This window comes from Limanda limanda, chromosome 2 (genome assembly GCF_963576545.1).
Source record: "Limanda limanda chromosome 2, fLimLim1.1, whole genome shotgun sequence".
In the NCBI taxonomy this organism is placed as follows: domain Eukaryota; kingdom Metazoa; phylum Chordata; class Actinopteri; order Pleuronectiformes; family Pleuronectidae; genus Limanda; species Limanda limanda.
The window spans coordinates 3,597,863-3,618,661 of NC_083637.1; the positions used below are offsets into that span (position 1 = coordinate 3,597,863).

Genomic DNA, 20,799 nt, shown 5'->3' on the forward strand with positions numbered 1-20,799 from the left:
CGCCCAACTGGGAACCAGTGAGAAGCAGAGGAACATCTCTGTGGATTCATCTAAACCTGCTCCAACTAACGATTCTGCAGGACCCTTTGTTTAGAACATTCTAATGTTTCCACTACATGTTTTCTGCATTTTTTTTTTTACAGATTTAAAGGATTATTCGTTTGGAGTTTTTGTTGTAAACATTTGCTATCAAGGATTATGGGATTTTTTTATATTATTAAAAGCTGATATAAATATTTATTATTTTTCTGTGACCTACAAGAGTTTCATTGACATTAATTCATGTAGCTTGATTAAAACAGTCTATGAAGGGACTGTGAGTATATAAATGTAGTTACTTAGGAGGGAGGATTCTTTCAGCTGCTGTACAATCAAAATGAAATACTTTCATTCAAGTTCTTTCAGGTAAGTGATGAGACTCTATAACTGCAAAGAAATGATCCTGATGTAATTGTTTGTATTTATGATTTTTACATATACAGATTCCAACATGGACTGTTTAAACAGCAATCTCAGAACCAGTTGATGGTGAAAGCAAAAGAAACTTCACATTTTCAACATTTGAATCAATAAAAACACAAATTCTTCAGCCATTAACTGATTTTCCTTGCTTTTAATTTACAGTTAAACATCTTTAATTCTACATTGGATTGTCACTAAACATTGCAGAACTCTGAATTTGACATTGAAAGTAACTCGACTTGAACTAAACAAATCATCATGAGCGTAAATGTAAAAAAGTCATATCCACGAGTCAGTTCTTTCTATAACATCTTTATTTAAAAGGATTTACAACACAAACTGACACCACTTAATTTAAATGGCATCTTTTTTCTTTTTTTAACCTTAGTTCGTCTGCACAACTCTTTTTAATCTTTTTTTGTACATAGATACACACAAAATGTGTCCCTTCAAAAATAACTCCATGCACAACCAGTAAGAATGAAAACAGTCAAAAGGAGAGAAGAGGGAAACATTCTGCGAGTTTGTGATCGTCGTAAAATGTGTTATTTAAGATCCATAGACTCAGACTGACCAGTATGAAATTTGAAAAAGACCCTAAAACTGTAATAACTTCAAAACTGGGAACGAGGTCATAAACATCTTTTTAAAAACCAGTGAGAAAAAAAAGGTTGAAGTTGTTGGTGGAAATAAACTCGGTTTAGCTTTTGCACAATCTGATGTGATCACCGGTTCATATATTAAAGCTTATAAGATAAAAATGACTTTTTAAAACTCTTTTGTTAACAAAAAGTTTCTGTTTTTTTATGGTTTCTCATCAACATGAAAGAAATTCCTTCCAACCTGTGTTATATAAATTCCTCTTTGACAATATGTTCTGCAGCTACTTCTTCATATGGAGTGAAATGACGTAATGTGCAGAATCATCTTCTGGTGATTTTCATATGTTCTTACTTGGCTTTTGACTTTTAAAGTGTGAAACACCATGAGTACAAATACAGGATGAATCTTTCTGCGCGTGAGAGGATCAGCTTCTGGATTTTTTCTGGCTGTCACACGGCAGCATAATGGAAGAAACTTTGTGCTTTACAGCCTTTTGGCTTATTGTTCACTCAGTTTCCACTTTATTAGGAACAAGCAGCTCAAACTAAGTCCTGCAGTGAATCTCCCTTCACGACGGTTCTAATGTGTTGAAACTGTTTTACATTGAACTGCTTGGACACTACGGAGGATTGGTTTCTATCCTTGTGATGTGAATGGGGTGGACAAAATAATAGAGACACCTGCCAGTGCTACAAACACTAGAAAGTTTTGAATGTAGTCTTCCTGTGGATAGAATCTTTAGTTTAAGCCAGGTGTACCTAATAAACAGACAGCTGAGTGTGGGTGACCTCACTATGACCTGCACAAGTGACAGAACCTCACTAACACTGGACTTGACTGGAGAGAAAGCAGGAACAATTCAGACCTTTTCTGATTTGGCAACACGACACCTGCATGAATATTAAAACGACAACGTGGGCTTTCAGACAGTGGGTTTAGCATTAAGGTTATAAAATACATGAGACCGTGTTTTGTCTTCATCTGCGCAGAGATGTTTCCTGACGAGTGACGTCAGGATAAACACTAGTGCATCAGTGGCCACGTTCCCAAGGTAAGAAAACAACGTCCCAGTGGGACACCAGTGAACGATTATCAGCAGGAGAGACCAACAGCTGAAGGATGAGCCAACACATCTGACTCCTAATGTATCTGCTGTCAGACACTCGTACCCCTCACCAGTTCCATTTCACTTGAAAACTAAAATCCAGCTGTCAGTCTCAGTGAGAGGAAGCATTCGGGAGCTAAATACAGTTTCTCTACCTCTTTAAATGACTGAGCTGATTGTCTGGAGACTAATGCCGTGCGTTAAGCTGAACACAGGAAACCAGGTTGTGTTGAACACGAGAAAGATGCAGAACAAGAGGGTTTGAAGGTTGGAAAACGTTCAGGGAGGGAAAGTGACTGATGCCTCTGCTCACTGGGAGAATCTGTTAATGCAATGAGAGAAGTTCTGATGAACCACAGACAAGGTGAAAACCCCCGAAAACTTACCAAAGCAAATGTTGTGTAATGAAACCCGAAAATTCAAAAAGAAAACACCCAAATTATAAAAAAAACACTTGATCATCATCAGCAGCCCACAGGCGGAGACGCCAATACAACTTTAAAACAACTTTCTGTGGGAAAGATTCACTCTGCTTGGATTGAAAAATACAGAATAATCTTTTTTTTTATATGAAAGAAACATGCGCAGTTAGTCTATGTACAACCACCAGAGGGCGATGCAGTCACTTTTCCTCTCTGTGACGAGATGATGAGCTGAGGAGACTTGCTGTGGGGGTTTTTTTAGGCTGTGCCGGCTGCTCCTGCCGTCACTGCTGTGGGGATAGCTGCCGGGTTCAGGCCCTTCCCTCGATGTCTCTGACCTCCTCTCCTGCGTCCGCCGCCGCCCGACTTGAGCTGCGGACAAACAGAAGCACCGCGGTGAGACGGCTGCGACGCCAAGTCGGCCGGGGAATAAAGGAACTGGCTACAGGAGGGAGAAGCTGGTTCGGACGTGTTTCGTCTCTCGTGTCTTTAACGAGAAACGTTAGGAGGTTAGAGAGGAGTTTAAAGTTTCTCTGAGGGGAAGGAAGGAATTATATGGTTAAGTCACAACCCTCAATAAAGATGGATGACACGTCTCCATGAACATGAAAATATCCCAGATACTGTCACATAGTAGTTTTAACTGCATCAAATAACTTATTAAAATCAAACTTATAAGGATTAACACTTACACCAGTGTAAAACTAACTAACTAAAATACAAGAAATCCTATTTGGGAGAAAAAACATATTTAACATATAGTGAGGCAGGATTTATGACCTATACTGCAGCCAGCCACCAGGGGGCAATCAAGTTGTTAAGGCTTCACCTCAGCAACATCTGCAAGTTATTTTTGGAGTTGAGAAAATTGTAATCACATCTCAGTAAGGACGAGCAGCTTCCAGGTCTGAACAGAAACGTGCTGACAGAAGGTTGCATGCGCAGAAGATTCGGTTACGTTTGAGTAAAGTGCAGAAAATCAACAACAGAGCACGTTGAGCTTTAGGAGACCGGGACGCCATCGGTCGGCAGAAGCGTCTTTACCTTGTTTTCTTTGTTGCCGTCTTTACACTGAGCCTCGTCCTCTGTCTGACGCAGCATGCCAAGACAGGGAGAGAGAGACGCAGTGAAGGAAGGCAAAGGAGACGGAAGCATGAAAGTAAAGCGTGTTATAGTGGAAGGGAAAAGGCAGAAGGACGGAGAGACGGTGATCGGATGGTAAACGTAGAGGTAGATAAAGAAAAGAGGTGGAACCGTGCGAGGAGGAAAACAGGATGTTAAGGGTGAACAGAGAGATGAGGAGATTAGGAACAAAACATTCAATACAAGGGGGAAGAGAATTCACAGGGAAAGAGAAATGAACTTGCAAATCTAAAGTTTAAAAGCAGTAAGTAAAGAAATTAAGAAGCATTTAAAAAGGCGATTTAAATATTCAATGTGTCCTATTAGAAAAGGGATTAAAACATCTTGTTCGTATGGACCTTTATGACTAGTAAATTGTTTTAAGTTATTCAGTCATTAAACGATACCAACCTCCATTAAATCATGTTCTTATTAAATCAAAACATTAATTAGTTCTAATTAGACTTGCAATTAATTATTTTACCCTTAAAAACAATGAAGCCCAACTCAGCTTATTACATTCTCTAACTGGCAAATTAGAGCATGTTCCAACTTCCTGTGTCCCTTGTTTTACTCTAATCATACTGGAATGGATTGACTCACTGGTAAATTTGCTGCGTTGGGACTGGGCGGCCGTGCTGACGATCCTGCCTCCTCATTGGCCGCTGTGCCCTCTTTAAACGTCTTTTTACTGGCCTGCATCTTGGACAGTTGGGCCTTGGCTGCCTGGGTGCTCACTGATTGGAGAAGCTGCAAATACAAACACAGAAGGTTTTCAGTAAATCCTCTTTATTCTGCGATTGTTGGATTAAACAGTGAATTCAAATGAACTACAGAGGAAACCAGCAGCTCCAGTACCTTGATGATCGTGCCCACAGCTTTGGTGCGTCCCTCCCTGAACACCAGCTTCTGGTCACAGTGCAGGTACTCGGGCGTCTTAATGAAGCGGAAATGGACTGAGGCCTTGTCCCCTGTCCTCAGACAGTCTTTGTTCATCGTCAGGATGGTGGCTGTCTGCCTGATGCTGCCACAGTGAACTGGTGGGATGGAGAGAGAGAGAGACTGGTTGAACACTTAGAGGGGTGGGTGGGAACGTTTCTGATTGATCAGGCATAGTTTAACTACACCCAAGCCACTCAGGAACATTCAAGATGTATTAAGGTGAATATCAGTGTGTAGATGGATGTGATGGTCACTAACCCATGGCCTGGTATCTCGGTGATATCGTAGTCGGGTGGTGCAGCACCAAAATCTCTGCCTCGAACTCCCAGGTGGCCTGTGGCATCAGCTTTGGCGAGACCATCACCATTCCTTTCCTTATGGAGGAACGCTTGATCTGAGACGATGGACAGAGAGTACAGAAGAGAAAGATGAAATTGAGGGTCACTGGAGCCAAACAAGAATTAGAGACAGACGACTACCTGCTCCCACACTTTGGGATTTACATGCAAAACAAAACTGATTACAAAGTTTAGGGAACTAATTCTCATGCATATTTCATCCAAAAGTTTGTCAGAAACTTTGTTTTAAATTGTCTATGTGCTGTTTTTAAAGTTAGATTAAAGCACTAAATGTTCTTTAGTGGCGGTAACTCCTCCTCCTTCTCCTCCCTTATACCTTTTTGAGAGCAAAGGACGCCGTCTGTCCCCCGCGGACCTCTTTCACCGGCATCCTTTTGCGGTGGATGGATTTCACGGCGATGGGGATGAAGGTGCCGAGCGGGTCGGGGCCTAAGAGCAGCGTGTCGTTGAGCCGAATCATTCCGCGTAACGTAGTCCCAGAAACTACTGTGCCCACACCCTGCAGAGAGAAAATCAACATGAGGAAAACAAGTAATTTTTTAGGATTTACTACTTGAAACAACGCTGCATACATTTACTGAGCAACAGCGCCCCCTGCAGCCACATGTGCTGATTACTTCTGTTGGGCGTTGAACGGTTTTAATGTAGAGAAAACAACAAACTCTATTAGTGTGTCGTCCCAGCTCGCTGAACTGAAACACAACTGGATATTACCCATAATCCCCGGCTTCCTGAACCAGAAGAGCTGCTGCTGCAACAAATCCACCAAACTCTGCTCAGAATTCTTCATATTTTAAAAGTTTTTTAACTAATCTAGAGTTCAGCTTCACTCTTGATGTGACAGTTGAAGCTGTGACTCTGTCCGTTCTTCTCACAGGAGATGGAACCCCCCCACTCAGCAGAGTTAGAGAACAGACGCTCAGGGCGTGGAGGAGGAACCTTTCTCCTCTCACACTGAAACATCCCATCAAGCTCATATTGAAGCTGATATTTTAAGCCCGACAATTTGCATAGTGTGGCTGTATAGGAGGGAAAGGAAATGGCCGTGACTCTGATACTTTACATGAATAATCACATAAACACACCCGTCAGTGTTATTGCATATTTACACATAAGGTTTAAGTTCACTGTTTCAGTCCTGAGACATTTTCATGAGACACGTCAGCAGTAACCTGCACCGACCATGACTCTCACAGCTGTCGAGTCCCTTCAGAGTTTGTTGTTTTCATTGAGTGTGTGTGAGTGTGTGTGAGTGTGTGTGTGTGTGTTTTCTTTCGTACCGGTACTGAGTATGTGTCGTCTATTTGGAACTCTGCTGGCTCGTCATTGCTAAAGATGGTTCGAGAAGACAGGAGGTTGAGGAACATCTTCAGCAGGTCCATGTTCTCCCCGGTCACGTTTGAGATCTGGAAGATCGGACACATCCTGCAGAGGGAAGACGTCAGAGAGCCAGAGAGGAAATGTCACGAAAATAAATAAACAACAAATCACAACAGCTGAATGGTTACAGCTGGATGAGCGTACCCGCCCTCAAGCAGCGGGTTCCTTGTTTGATTCCCAGCCAGATGGACCATTTTACTTCTCCTCCTCTCTACCTACATTTTCTGTCTCTTTCTATTGTATCTGTCCATTAAAGCCGAAACTCAGAAACAAAGAAATGGGAGGAAGTGGAGAAGAGTCGTACATCTTAATTTTGTTCTGTGTGCAGCACATGTATAAACTGCATGTGAAAGAAATCTGTATTCAACACTGATCAATGTTGTATTTTAAACAGTTTTTCCACATGTGTGTCCATTTCTCTGCTGCTTTCAGTCACATCCTCTCTCTGCCTGACTCTGTTTTACTTCTCGATCTATAAGTGGCAGAGAAGTCACCACTCATCATCCCTCTGTCCTCGTCCACTTTGCTCTTACCTCTCGGAGCTGAAGTTGGAGGCTGTGACGATGACATCATCCCTGTTCTGGACCAACACTGGGATTTTTCTGCAGCCCGGACTCTTTAATAACCTCTGTAATAACTTTAGTGTCTCTGCAAATAAACATACAAATAAAATCCAGTTGTCAGATCTAAAACATCCCATCACAGAATCTGAGAACATATCACACGACTTTACAGACTGAAAAAAACACTGGACATCAACATGTTTTAAAAGGAGATAGGTTTGAAGTGTATAGTTTTACATACATTGGGGAAAAGGCAGGTCTTTATTAGAGATATCCCTTTAATTCTAATTCCGCGGGGTGTTAAAAGCACATTTAGTCCCATTTCAGGAGACTCCCTGTTTTCCCGACTGCTTCCATTTGCTTTGTAAATTTGCTCTCGCAGCGGTTTGATTTTATGCAAAGTCAACTCTTCCTCCTTTTGTTTCACATTAAAAACCCCGCAGCAGTCTTGAGGGTGTAATTCCTTCCGTTCCCTCAGAGGCTTTTACTGTGTCGAAGTCTAACACACACCGCCTTGGGTTTTAATTTGAGTTTGGGGTTTTATATACACTGCCTTGAGTTAGAATATAAAACACACCGCCTGAACATAATTAAAGTATAGAGGTCTCTGAACAGGGTTTAACAGCAGAGTGGGAAGTATGGTATGGCAACTTTATGGGATTAGTGTAGTGGTAAAGTAAATTATACAGATTTACCATACATACAAGACATTATTCTCACTGATAACTGGTCGCAGTGTGTTTGCAGTCTGAACATATGGGAATAAAACCACAACTTATAATGACAATAACTTTGTTGAATAGTGGGTGAGGATGTGAAGCTAGTTATTAAAGACTAGCAGCTCTGCAGTTACACAGGAGTTGGTGCAAGAGTTAAATAAGCCAATGTTTCCCAAAAACAGTGGAAGGGTTATTTCAGTTAAGTCTAAACTCAATCAGCACCACAGTACGTGTGAATGTCTCTTTACCTTGCAAGATGTTGGCTGGACACATGTCGATCTTAGTAACCACGACAAACACCGGCACATTTAGGGCCAGTGCCAGACCCAGGTGCTCTTTGGTCATGCCAACGATGCCGGCGTTACTGCCAACCTGAGGTGCAGAAAGACACGGGGGAACGAGTTATGAAATGAAAACTCGATATAAAACGACATTTTTAAACAATATTTTTCTAGTTCAGTAGTAGATATCTTGACTTTTCCAGATACACAATTGAGAATCTTAGAAACACAACAACACGTCCACTTCCTGTACCCTCCGCCCTCTCTCACCATGAGCATGCAGAAATCGGGCAGGTGTCCAGTCATGCCAAAGACGGTGGTTTTGAGGTACTTCTCGTGGCCGGCCAGGTCGATGAAGGTGATGACCTTGGAGGACTTCTCACAGATCTTGGTCCAGTCGAGGCTGCCGCCGTGGCTGTCGGGCTTGTTAACCACCTAAAGAAACAGAGTATGTGATAGAAATTAACACCCGAAACAAGTCAAGTACACTTAATCAATATTTATAGGAGAAATAAATATGTCTGAAATGTGAGCTCTGCATTTTAAAAGTACAACCCTGACACTTTCCTCCTTCATGTTAGCAAACTTTTGATCCGCATCCATTCCAGATGAATGCACCATTCCTTTAAGGATCGGTAGAAGCTCACCTCTCCCTCCTGATCAAATCCCAGGATATCGTTGCCCACGCTGCTCGTCCTGCCGCTCTCCATTTCGTGCTTGTGCCTAAAGAGCTTCTGGCGAGCGAAGCCTCTGCCGTTGTCCAGCTCGCCGTGGGTCAAAACCCCCAACAGAGTGCTCTTCCCAGCATCCACATTCCCTACAACCGCCACTCTGCAGACGGGATGAAGGAGAAGAGTGAACAAGAGACAGAGACAAGGAGAGACAGGTAGAAGTCTGGGCAACTATATGTAGGTACAGTAGAAATAAGCTGTTTTCAGACATGCGCTGAGATTCCTTGAATACATGCATGTTCAACCAATGCCCTTTTTCAGTGCATATTTTCAGTATAAATAAAAATTCAGAGACAAATTCTCACTTCTCAAAACCCATTCCTCTTCAAAGTAAATGAAACCCACATGTCACACAGGGCACTCAGATGGAAACGTCTAAGCTGAACAGAGTTGTGCTGCGATAAATCAAACTGTCACTGTGGAAAATCCATCAGGCTTTGTTCTTTATCCAAATGCATCATTTGTTTTCAGATTTACAGCCAGTATATGGACAGACTTATATTGAGACATATATATAGCATCTGTATATGAGCGACTCTCAAGGAGCTGTGCTCAATAGAAAGGTTAAGTTACAGACAGATTACAGATTTGTATAAATGTATTAAAGGTCTGCTAATACTGACTATAAAGGATTGTAGAAAAGACTTGAACTACTTTCAGACACAAACTCAAGTCCAGATATTTTACTGACATTCGGTGGCAGAGAAGTATGTGAGGAAGCAAATAACCGAGTCAGTAGCTCCTGGCCTTTTCCAGAACATTTCTTGCAAATCCCCCAGTAAACATCATCAACAACAACGTTTCGAACACTGACATGAAACTGGAAGAACACGTATATCTCTGATGGAATAAGAGGAGCCGTACACGTAGAAGACACTAAGACATCCACACCTGTGTCCATGTACTATAAATAAATACAATGAGCTTCCCACAGCAGAGTGTATACGTCATGTGCTGCCTCCTGCTGCTCTGCCCAGGCTCCGCCCCTCGCCTGAATGATCTGGAAACTTTCCTCTTGTTGTCATTGAGTCTGACTCGCACAATCTACTGCTGCTGCTTCATATATAAATGAATATCTAGACAGGCGCTGGAATATGAACCTGCTCAGTCTTGTACTGTTCATCATTTGGGGGAAGAGCTTAAGTTTTCTTTCCTTTACCTGACTTCCAGGAAATCCTCCTCGCCAACACGGCGTCTGATGAGGTAGTCCTGAATCTGTCCACCAGTGTCTATCCTCTGCCTCAGCAGGATCAGGTCAGCCTCGATCTGCTCGCACAGCGACTTCACCGTGGCCACCGACGCCTCCATGTCCTTCTCATCCAGACCATAGTCACCTCCATCTGAACAGAGAGCAGAGATAAAGGAGTCACGACAACGATGAGGCAGGAGAGATATTCTGATGCCTAAGTAACGACAATTGAGTAACATCCCAATATACAGTTGCTGCAGAATGTTTGAAAATGTGACAGATATACGAGCATATTCATTCCTAGCATGTGTGAGAAATAGAGTTAATATTAGGCGTCACCTCAGGAGTGTTAGTGACTGTCTTTACAGCCGGGTGGGGACCAGCAAACACACTGAAGGTTGTGTTTGTAGAGGACAGAGGAAATAAACAGGCGGCTTATAGGAGTGACAGAGCCAGTTGTACCGAGAATGTGAGAAAACTGGATTTATTGAAACCACAGCGGCTCATGAAAGGATCATAACCTGTTGTATTCAGATACGATCCAAGAACAGCAGGATAGTCAATTGACGTCATAGGTCGGTACACAAATAGATCTCCTCTTCTTGCTTATGTAAATATACATTTTCAAATAAATCACAGAGGATATTGAGCTCACTGCTGCTTGTCTGGCCACAAACTGTGGTTACAGAAGACTGGGAAATGTGAACGGGGTCAGTGGGGCAGGCGGAGAGCTGCTCGTCCAGTCAGTCAGACAAACACACATCCATGAACTGGTGAACTGGTGACAGTCCCAGTGCTGAGCAAGGGGAAAAATGACACCCTTTCACACAAGCACTCTGACCCCCCCCCCGCCTCCAAAACACCACATGGGTCACACATGTTGCTGTAACAGGCAGAAAATAACTCAGGTTGAAGACAAAAGTTTTTCTGTGCCGGGGGCCGAGCTTTTCAGAGTGAGAGCTAAATAACAGGCCCGGGGGGAAAACACCAGGCCACAACTGAGAGGAGACGCTTGGTCTCTCCCTAAATACACTTAACAACTACTTTCCCCTACTACTTATAACAGTATCTTTCACTGCCTGGAATTGGGCCGGTGTGTACACGAGGGAAAGCTGTGTTATCTCCCAGGCTCAGCTTAGAGCGGAAAATAACATAACATTAACTTTAACCTTGGTTTTCCTTTTGCTTTTAAATTTGAGGCTCCGTTTTTTTGAAAATATAAAATACAAACAGCGTGGCTGGTTAAGAATGAAAAGTCTTTGTTGCCATCTATGGGATCTGTTCTCCACATACACCACATTCATTAAAAGGTTATACCTTAATGGCCACGCATGATTTAGTTAGTACTTTGCTCTCAGTGCAACAGCAAATCACTTAACTATGACCACCACAATAAAATAATGTCCTTCATTAATGAACAACAATGTTTTACAGATAATGATAAAGCATTTTAGATCTGTTTTAAATGTGCTATATGTACGTTTTGGGGATTAATACAAAGCTGAATTTAGCAATAAGAGCTTATTTCAATACTATTCCATCAGAGAAGGGAATTTGGTATCAAACTAACTCCTGTTACTACACAGTATTGTATATTGTATTCCAGGTAATGTAGAATGTCTCCTTATGTAATGTGTTGTATCATTTTGGGAAAGTGAAAGATGAATTTCCATGAATTGTTCCACTCGTCCACTGAGGATACAAACAATCCAGCAGCTTCCATATGGCAATTTGTCATTTGTCCACATTGCAGCATCATAGCCGACAATCCGTGGAACAGCGTGCTCTTCGCTGTACCCGGTGAATACTCCTCTTCATCATCACATGACCAGGACAGTTGGTTTTTCTTACCTGAGCCCATTCCCACCACGTAGATGGTCTCTCCACAGCCCTCATCTATCCGCTCCCTCAAGTGTCGTAGTAACGAGTCGTACTGTTCTGCTGTTGGACTCACGAGAACCAGCTGAACGAGGAAGAGAGAGAGAGAGAGAGAGGGGGAAGAAAGAAACAAACAGAGCTGGTAAAGGTCAACTGGGAGCAAAAAGCTGAGTCAAACCAGTCTCTGTGAGTGTCCTGGAGTCATAACATCAACAAGGAAGGACGTGAAAACAACAGTGTTTGGATTGAAGCTTCTGCAAATCAGTCAATGCACATTTGATTATTATTGAATTTGTATTATTTGTGCACACAGCAGCAGGGTCTGCACACACTGGGAACACACACTTCACGACTGGGCTCTGCACACACACATACAAACACAACATACGTGTCACTACGCTGGGGTTTTGCACAGGCAGCACAAAAGGTGCAGTGTGCAGCTTTACGTGCAGCAGCAGTTGTGTAATGTCACAGACACACACACACGAATCACAACAGAGCAGCTGGAGACTCCCCACGTTCCACTGGGTTCGAGTCCCAGCGACGAGGCCCACCTTACTGCTCAGGTCCAGATGATACGCGGGCTCGCCGTTCGTCTCCTCGCCGTCCTCGAAGCCCTCCTCCCCGGCTAGGTCCTCCGCGCAGCCCCGGTCCGGAGCGAACATGCAGGCGGGCACGATGGAGTCTGCTGCGGCCGCTGCAGCCGAGCACATCGCTGCTTCTGTCTCCGAAGCCATTTCTACACAGAGAGAGACACCATTAGCATTTAGCAAGTTAGCAAGTTAGCAAAAACAAACGAGAAACCACCGTATCTCCCCCCCAGCTAGCCCGTTAGCCGTTAGCATCAGCAGAAAGTTACATTGACCGTCGCGTCGAGCTAGCTTAAAATGCTAACAACACATCCAACTTGCTGCTGTGGTAGAACGCAGATAAAAGTGGAAACGATATTTAATATTCCTCCGCAGACGAGACACTTCATCTGTGTTTCATAAGGTCGGTGGTTAAAGGTGTAGTTAGAAGGAAAGAGTACCAGGAGCCGCGGGCTACGTCACAAGCTAACTGTTAGATTAGCTGTTGATTCCTGTTAGCTTCGCTGTGTGGGCACCGAGCGGTCGACACGCCCAGCACATACGAAGGAGGCCGGGAATTGGCTGTAGTGACTCAAAGCCACGCCCACCGCGGAAACACACTCGTTTTTAACTACGTCATGTGTTTTTAACCGTGACCCGACATAACATTACATCATATAAGATAACAAATAATATATAACAAATAAAATATAAAATGTATCATATAACATAACAAATAACATATAACATAACATCACATTTTTTAGTAAAAATCTTTTTTGTATCACTACCCATCATATGCACAAAATGGGTTAAAAATGACCCATATTAATTTCCTGTGTTATTTCATGCATGAGTGTTCCTTTGCTATATGTAAATGTGTTTTTATCATTTAATATTTCATGTATTCATCATTAAAAATCTTGTTTTTAACAACCACAAATCATTATATTGTTTTTTCCTTTCTTACTTTATAGGCAAACGTAAATTTATCCAGAGAATTTGTATTATTTGTCGTATTAATTTCAGATTTACAGTTGGAATGGTCATAAATAATAAAGATGGTGCATGAAGAACAGGATGAGGAAAACAAGGAGGCAATTCTTGGTTTTGATTCTGAGTCAGAAATCTCTGGTGCTGAGCAACTTAGACTTTGTTCTACTGGATCAGGCGTTGTGGGTGTGTCTTTGAATCCAACTCTCTGATGACAGAGAAGACTCATCATGAGAGGAGCCTTCTCTTAAATGGAGAAGGAAGAATAAGTTGTAAATGAATATAGCAAAGAAACACCCAGCCATGCATGAAATAACACATATAATTAAACAGTAAACAATTTTAAGAAATGCAAGGATAAACGATTCACTTCCTGCGTCACGTGATGTTGATCCTTGCTTGCTAATTGCTCATTACGGTCAACGCTATCAATTGCACATCACACTTGGAACATTTTACTTAAATCGAATGATAGTTGTAAAACAAAGCTAATTTCCTGTTGCCAGTAGGTGGCGCCATCAGTATCATTACATACAGACTAATAGATCTGTTCAAGTAGGTGCTCTGATGTAGCGTCTATATAATGTAGACTTGTGATATAATAACATGACATAAAACATAACATAAAAAAACACATAATATAACATTCTTGCAGGAACCGCAGGGTTCAGCTCTTAGGTCAAGCTTCTTAATTTACAGTAAATCCCTGATATTACATATAGCATAACAAATAACATATGTTATAACATAATATGAAATGTAATGTAACACATAACATAACAGAAAAGACTTTCCGGAGCAGCATAGTTCAGCCACTCTCACACACATCAAACCTATAAGAAAAATATATTTCTATGGATATATTTATTCATGAAATTCCGAGTATATAAAAGAAACAAGTCAAATGAGAATATTTGTGCGATACATAAACAAAAGTGAATTTCCACTTTTAATCAATCTCCTGTAATATAAAACCGAGCAGTGACTCATTAGCACGCTGAGTTTCACTGATCTCATCCCAGGTGAATGATTACGTTTCCTGTTGGTTTCTCTCTGCCCCCCCGAGCGTTCCTTATATAAACCCCTCACCTGCACCAGAGCTCTGTCAGTCACGTCTCAACCCACTGAAGACAGCCAAGATGGTGAGTGGGGTGAAAAGCTTCATTTCTTTATTCTCAACACTTGTTTTTTATCTCCTGATGTTTTAATGTAAAGCAAAGTTCAGGTAAATAACGTTAAGTTGTGATCGTTCTGTGACTTTACTATTAAATACTTATGATCTAACTTAATATTTGAATTTAATTGCAGAGATATAAACTGTAGCTGACATCTCGAGGTTCAATAGGCCGTGTGCTTGTACTTAAAATATTCAAACTCATATTCATACATTTCAGATTTACAGGTTGAACATAAGTAAAGGTCACACAGGTTTATTCTGAAGAGGTTTATACTTTGCAAGTTTTCAAAAATGCTTCATGTTAAGTCAAGGCCTGGTTGCTAATATTTTTTTTATTTACAATATAACGATTTTTTGCTCCGGTGGGGGCAAAGATGTCATGTGATTTGATGAAGGGATGAAGGTGCGTAGGCCTTAAAACTAATTATGAGCAAGGAATCTAAACAATAAACTCTTGAAACTTGAAACTTGAAAATTGAAAAAATACCTCTAACCCCACGGGAAAACTAAATTCTCATCTTCAATTATTTCCTTAAAATCTAAATCTAATTTGACCCATATTAATCAAATGAATAAAGGTTTTGTAAAGTATCATACTGTGGCTGCACTGGAGGAACAGGAGAGCGGCAGAGTTTTGTTGGGATGTTTCACAAAGCTTCTAGATTCAATGACTCAAATTCCCCATTGGGGATCAATAAAGAGTAAAGTTACTTAATGATTCTCCAAAACTTTGTCCTGTCAATGATAAACTAGTAGTGATGTGAGAAAGGACCTTTGTTTAATGGGGGTATCTGTGGGTGTGGGGCAGGTGGGCGTGTGGTCATGTGATAAACAGTGCATAGGTGAACAGGTCTAATACTCCTACATAGGTTTTACAACTTTATATATGGGTTCAACATCAGATGTTGCATGTCTCCCTGTAGCGAAGGTGTGGCGCTGGTACTTATCTGGTATCTGCAGCACGTCTGTGTGTGGGCTGCACTTTATGGTTTTACTGTCTCCACGTTACCACCACACGTCAACGGACAAACACGCCGCCTTCCTGTTTCTCTCTTTTTACAGCTATGTCCTGGTTGATAATCAACCGGACAGATAAGAACACGTATGATAATGATTTCTCCCTCCAGGGTGCGCTGCACAAACAGTCATTTAGATCTGAGGTTAAATTGTCCTGTAAATTAAATGGAGAAGTAATTAAAAAAACACGGAAACTTCTTCCTCTTTGCACTTCACTGACAAAATAGCCCGATATTAAAGTTAATAATTCAGCTATTTAACCTTCTCGCTTCCCAGATCGGTGTCTTGATCTAAACTCTGCTTGCACTCAAATAGAAAAGCTGTACACTGACATTGTGTTGCTTTAAACCTATTAAACATGTCATTTTAAGACTCGTCCTTCCCCTGTATCGTTTCCCACACTCTTTTATTTCTCTTTACAGAAAGTCACCGACATGACGTTCAAGGAGGGGCACGAGTTCAAGATCCGCATCAAACCCGGAAGCGACTGCAACGGGTAAGTTCTCCTCTCTCTATCAAAAGCCGTTCAGCTTCGGTTCAGCTTCGGTTCAGCTTTCAGATTCACATTTTTTCAGGAGGAAGTTGACAAAGTGAACTGCGGCCCAGCAGGTTAATGCTTCAAACATTTGTTCCTCTTTCATTTCTCGTTTGACCTTTACGTCCCTGCCTCCACTGCAGCTTCTTCGTCAACATCGGTCACGACTCCGAAAACCTCGCGATGCACTTCAATCCCCGTTTCGACCACGGCTGCGACCAGAACGTAATCGTCTTCAACTCCCTGTCCGGAGGCGGCTGGGGTGATGAGCAGCGCGAGGGAAACTTCCCCTTCGCACGTGGAGAGGAATGCAAGGTGGGTCAGGAGAGTGTCGGGGGTTCTGTGCAGCGACAGAACCATCCAGGGCTCAAGTCTGACCGGTGTAAGCGTCACATACTGTTGTCAGACTTTGAAAATGTCTGGAAAATTTGGTCTTGATATTTTCAGGAGTTTGTCTTTCACATGAAGAACGCAACTGGACATTGGGGTTCAAGACTAAGAAAATGTTCCCTGAGGATTCTAGATTTTTATAGCATCATTTCAAATCAAAATTGGTCATTAATTGTCCCAAATGTTACACAGCCCAACTTTAAAGCCCTATCTGCTTATATCAAATCCGTATCAAATGAAAAATCTCACCATGAACATGTCTTAATATTTCAAAAATGAGTTTACCCATCGATCTGTGTCAATAAAAGCCTAAAACTGATTCCACAAAAATGTTCCTTACATGTGAGTAATGAACCACGTCACATTCCTCTGAATCTAAAGTATCCAGAGCAGTCATAACTCTTCAAGAATGAAGTTTCATTCTGACGGTTTTCTCATTGTTTAGACACCAGGGGCTTGAAGCTGCTTCTGGGTGTGAGGATAACTCAAACAGAGAACTGCTGTACCTGAAATACTTTCTTGTGGACCGTTGGCGAATCATTTTTGTGTATTTGTCGGTCATTTGGCCCAAGCTGAAATGTAAATCACATCTCTGTCCACAGGGAGACTGTTAGTTCAACAGATTCATGAGCATATAACAATCATGATGGAGTTCAGAGGCTCATACAAGTTTTTATTTGATTCTGCTCACAATTCTGCTGCAATCATTGTATTCAAACACTCAACACTTTATTTTTTATTGTGCAACAACGTGAAATGACACTGGAACTCTAATTGTGTGTTCTGTCTCTTGTCTCTCGTTTGTCAGTTTTACATCAACTTCAACAGTGAGCAGTTTTACATCAAGCTTCCCGACGGCTCCATGACCAACTTCCCCAACCGCCTGGGAGACGTCAAGTACAAGTACTTCAACGTCGGCGGCGACGCCAGGCTCGTCGGCATGAAGATCAAGTAGAGATCCGCCTCGTCCTGACCTTTGACCCCTGACCTCATCTGGTTGAGTCAGCAGTAGAAAGTTACCCCCAACATGGAGAGACGATGTTGTAATGAGAGGAAATGGCCTGAAGACGGAGCCACAACTTAATGAACTGTCTGACATGAGTAAAAGCTGTGAAAAAAGAAACGTGTCTTCTTTGTCTCTATGTCTCTGACGCAGGAGGACGCACGTGAATCTTTAATTAACTTTCATGACGAGCAGACATTATCTAAGGTCCATTAACTCAGAGCTGTTTTTCATTTTCAGCAGAGGTGTTCAGAGCGGAGGTTTGAAATCTGAAATACAAACTCTGATGTAAAAAGGTGCCTCAGTGATGACGGAGCAAAAGCAAAGAAGTCTTCTCCTCTCTCTCCCCTATTGAGCTTAATCTATCCTGCTTAGCAATAAAGGCACAACAAAATATCCCTCCATCAACTCTCTTTAACCTTTAAATATGTCAGATTTAGAGTTTCCAATTAACCTGACCGTAATCTGCAGTACGCACACACTCTCTCAAAAAAAGAATGAAACAAAACTGGGATATAGACATAAAAGAAAGAAAAAAAGGATGAAGAAATATAAGAAATGCTTGTTAATGTGGCAAGCACCTCAGATGGACCCGTCAGTAAATATAGAGCTTATATATTATCGAGGAGGGAACAGGTTAATGAACAAGGAAAGATAATATACGACGGAGGTGAGACGCAGCACATTCTTACTGAGACAATTTACAGGAGGACTCAAAAGAGCCGTAGCCCGAAGCTGAGGAATGTGGCACGATGCAACGACATTCCCTGCAGGGATGATGAAATATACAATGTGTGTGTGTGTGTGTGTGTGTGTGTGTGTGTGTGTGTGTGTGTGTGTGTGTGTGTGTTGGCGGATGGCGGATGGCATATAAGAAAGTAAAGGAAACAGTTGAAGCAGTTCTTTACATTTAATTCTATTCTCCAACTATTAACATTATTTCATGGGAAATTGTACATTTTTGTAGTTATAGAATTTCTTCCAAAATTTTCTTAAAGCATTTGAAATTTCCCCAAACTCCAACTTCTTTGATGTGATACTTATCTCATATGAAATAAGTGGTTCATAATTTTAATGAATGACATCATCAGAGTCACGCCACATGTTTCTAGTTTTCACAAAGTTTCTATTAAGTGCTACTACAAATCACAGGTATCTCACAAATACGAAATTTTAAAAATTTGTACAAAATGCTATATATTTTATTTTTTTCGACTAAATGTCCTGCAGGGGCGTGGTCACAGCTGAACAGGGGTCGGCCCTGCTCGACCCCGCAGAATGACCCTTCTGAGCCAGGTAATCTTTATAGTTCCGGGTCAGGAGAGTGTAGAGAAATGGATTTATACAGCTGTTCCCGTAGGTCAGACACGTGACGAAGAAGTTCACGTAGTTGTGAGCAGCTGGAGACAGAGCTCGGAGGGACTCTGCAGAGAACAGTTTGGCCAGCTGCCATCCCCAGAAAGGTAAGAAACAGGCCCAGTAAGCCGCCACGATGCTGAAGATCATGGACACGACCTTTTGTTTCAGGCCTTTCCTCAGAGCCGAGCGGCTGCTTCCTCCCAAGCTAGCCTGCGCGGCCCAGTAGCGCCGGGCTAACCCGACGTACAACCCGACGATAACCAATCCAGGCACCAAAACGCTGGTGCAGAAGAGGACGGTGATATAAGCCTTGAAGGCCTCATGGGTCCACGTCGGGAAGCAGATCCTCTTCCCCGGACCTGCGGCGCCGGGTCGTCCCTCGCTGAGTCGGATCATCACCATCATGGGAAGCGTCAGCACGAAGGCCAAACCCCAGATGATTCCCGCCGTTAGCCGCCGCTTGCGGGTGGAGTTCCTGTGCGCGCTGAAGGGCCTGGCCACGGCACGATAGCGCTCCAGGCTCATGGCGACCAAGGTGAAGACGCTGGCGTGCATGGTGAGGAGATCCAGGCTGAGCAGGATGCGACAGCCCGCATCGCCGAACAGCCAGTCGTGGACGAAGTAGGTGCAGACCACGAAGGGGATGGTGGAGAGGTAGAGCAGGTCCGCCAGAGCCAGGTTGACGATGTACACGTACATGGAGCCCGTCCGGCGCAGGGCGGCGGAGCGCGTGATGACGAGCGTGTACGTGTTGCCTGCCACGCCCATGACGAACATGACGATCAGCGTGGCGCCAAGCAGGGAGGTCGCCCACAGTCTCCCGCCGCCTCCAGCACCGCCGCCACTGTCCTGGGACCCTCCGTCTTCCGCCTGCGGGCTCAGGAGCAGCTCCAGCTGCGGAGTGATGGTGGTGTTAGGGGTGCAGTTCATTGCAGATCAGAGGTCAAAGGTCAGGGTCCAATTTTGAAGATCGCCGGCTCCTGGAATCTGAAAGAGGTTCGAAGTCTGCACAAGCATTTCAAGCTGTGAGGTTATTAATCACTTTTTTCGCACAGATTTCACAAAGTAGAAAAAAGGAATGATTTCCAAAGTCTTTGTCAGAACCAGATGTTCTGTTTGAATCCAAGAGAAAACGTAACGATGTGCAGGGACCGGCAGACAGAGCAGCGTCCACAGACCTGCCCGTGTCTGGCAGCACTTGTCCCCAAAAAAGAGTTCCTCCACGGGCTCATGATCCCATACGTCTGCAGCGATAGAGCCTCCCGCGGAGATTCAGGTCGTCAACAGGTGAGATGCTCTCGGGTACAGAGAGAGAACAGGTTTTCCCTGTTGGACGTCGCGCTGCAGCAGATCTGAAAAGGGTCATTTGTTAGCGGCGGGGGGGCGACGGGAGTCAGGACTCTGACTTTCAACTGGACAAACTGTTCAACACCTCTCATGATGTTTGAAAGGACTTCGGCTACCGACGTCTCCAGAGAGTCCCACTGTGACATTCGTCCATTTTAACACGACGGGCAAAAACAACCCCAGCTTGGCGTCTCGAGCAAATCACAAATATTTCTTTAACCTCTTGTCTTCGTGGGACAGATTTTGAGCGAATCACCAGCTGCGATGATCAACATCCATGTGGTCCTCTCTCCTCGCTCGAGATCGTCCACGATGCTTCGCTGCAGCTCGTCTTCATGTCAGCTGATCCACAGTCCAACCTCAGTTTCTCCCGCTGCCACTCAGCTTCTTGTGTGTTCTTTGAGTTTTCTGGTCGCTGTCCTCTCTGCCTTCTCTTCTCTTCTCTTCTCTCCTCTGTCCTACCTCTTTCTCACCCGGGTGAAAAACTGGCAAGGGTCTATAGATTTATGAGGTATTCCTCTCGGGCCTCATCCCACCGTCTCTGAGCACCAAGGTGTAGTTTTAGACCCCCGACGACATCACTGACTGAAGCAACTGTTCACGAGTACACACAGGAGTACACACACGAGAACACACACAAGTACACACGCAGG

At 43.1% G+C, this 20,799-nt stretch overlaps 3 protein-coding genes across 3 annotated transcripts; 1 reads left to right on the plus strand and 2 right to left on the minus strand.

Annotated features, from left to right (window-relative positions):
- Nucleotides 1-758: 758 nt before the first annotated feature.
- On the minus strand, nucleotides 759-12,856 carry gtpbp1l (GTP binding protein 1, like). The gene is made up of 14 exons (XM_061095280.1): nucleotides 12,787-12,856; nucleotides 12,311-12,495; nucleotides 11,730-11,841; nucleotides 9,849-10,029; nucleotides 8,606-8,789; nucleotides 8,229-8,393; nucleotides 7,926-8,049; nucleotides 6,929-7,043; nucleotides 6,296-6,440; nucleotides 5,332-5,514; nucleotides 4,915-5,050; nucleotides 4,573-4,751; nucleotides 4,318-4,464; nucleotides 759-2,964 (listed from the first exon to the last, which is right to left on the minus strand). The coding sequence occupies exons 2-14, from the start codon at nucleotides 12,491-12,493 to the stop codon at nucleotides 2,851-2,853; spliced, it is 1,968 nt and encodes a 655-aa protein (XP_060951263.1). The 5' UTR covers nucleotides 12,494-12,495; nucleotides 12,787-12,856; the 3' UTR covers nucleotides 759-2,850.
- Nucleotides 12,857-14,395: 1,539 nt separating this feature from the next.
- lgals2b (lectin, galactoside-binding, soluble, 2b) lies at nucleotides 14,396-17,560 on the plus strand. The gene is made up of 4 exons (XM_061095331.1): nucleotides 14,396-14,460; nucleotides 15,935-16,008; nucleotides 16,191-16,362; nucleotides 17,246-17,560. Exons 1-4 carry the CDS (start codon nucleotides 14,458-14,460, stop codon nucleotides 17,390-17,392), a joined length of 396 nt encoding a protein of 131 aa, XP_060951314.1. The 5' UTR covers nucleotides 14,396-14,457; the 3' UTR covers nucleotides 17,393-17,560.
- A 1,095-nt stretch (nucleotides 17,561-18,655) lies between these two features.
- uts2r4 (urotensin-2 receptor 4) lies at nucleotides 18,656-19,729 on the minus strand. The gene has a single exon (XM_061095322.1). The coding sequence runs from the start codon at nucleotides 19,727-19,729 to the stop codon at nucleotides 18,656-18,658; it is 1,074 nt and encodes a 357-aa protein (XP_060951305.1).
- Between the last annotated feature and the right edge of the window lie 1,070 nt (nucleotides 19,730-20,799).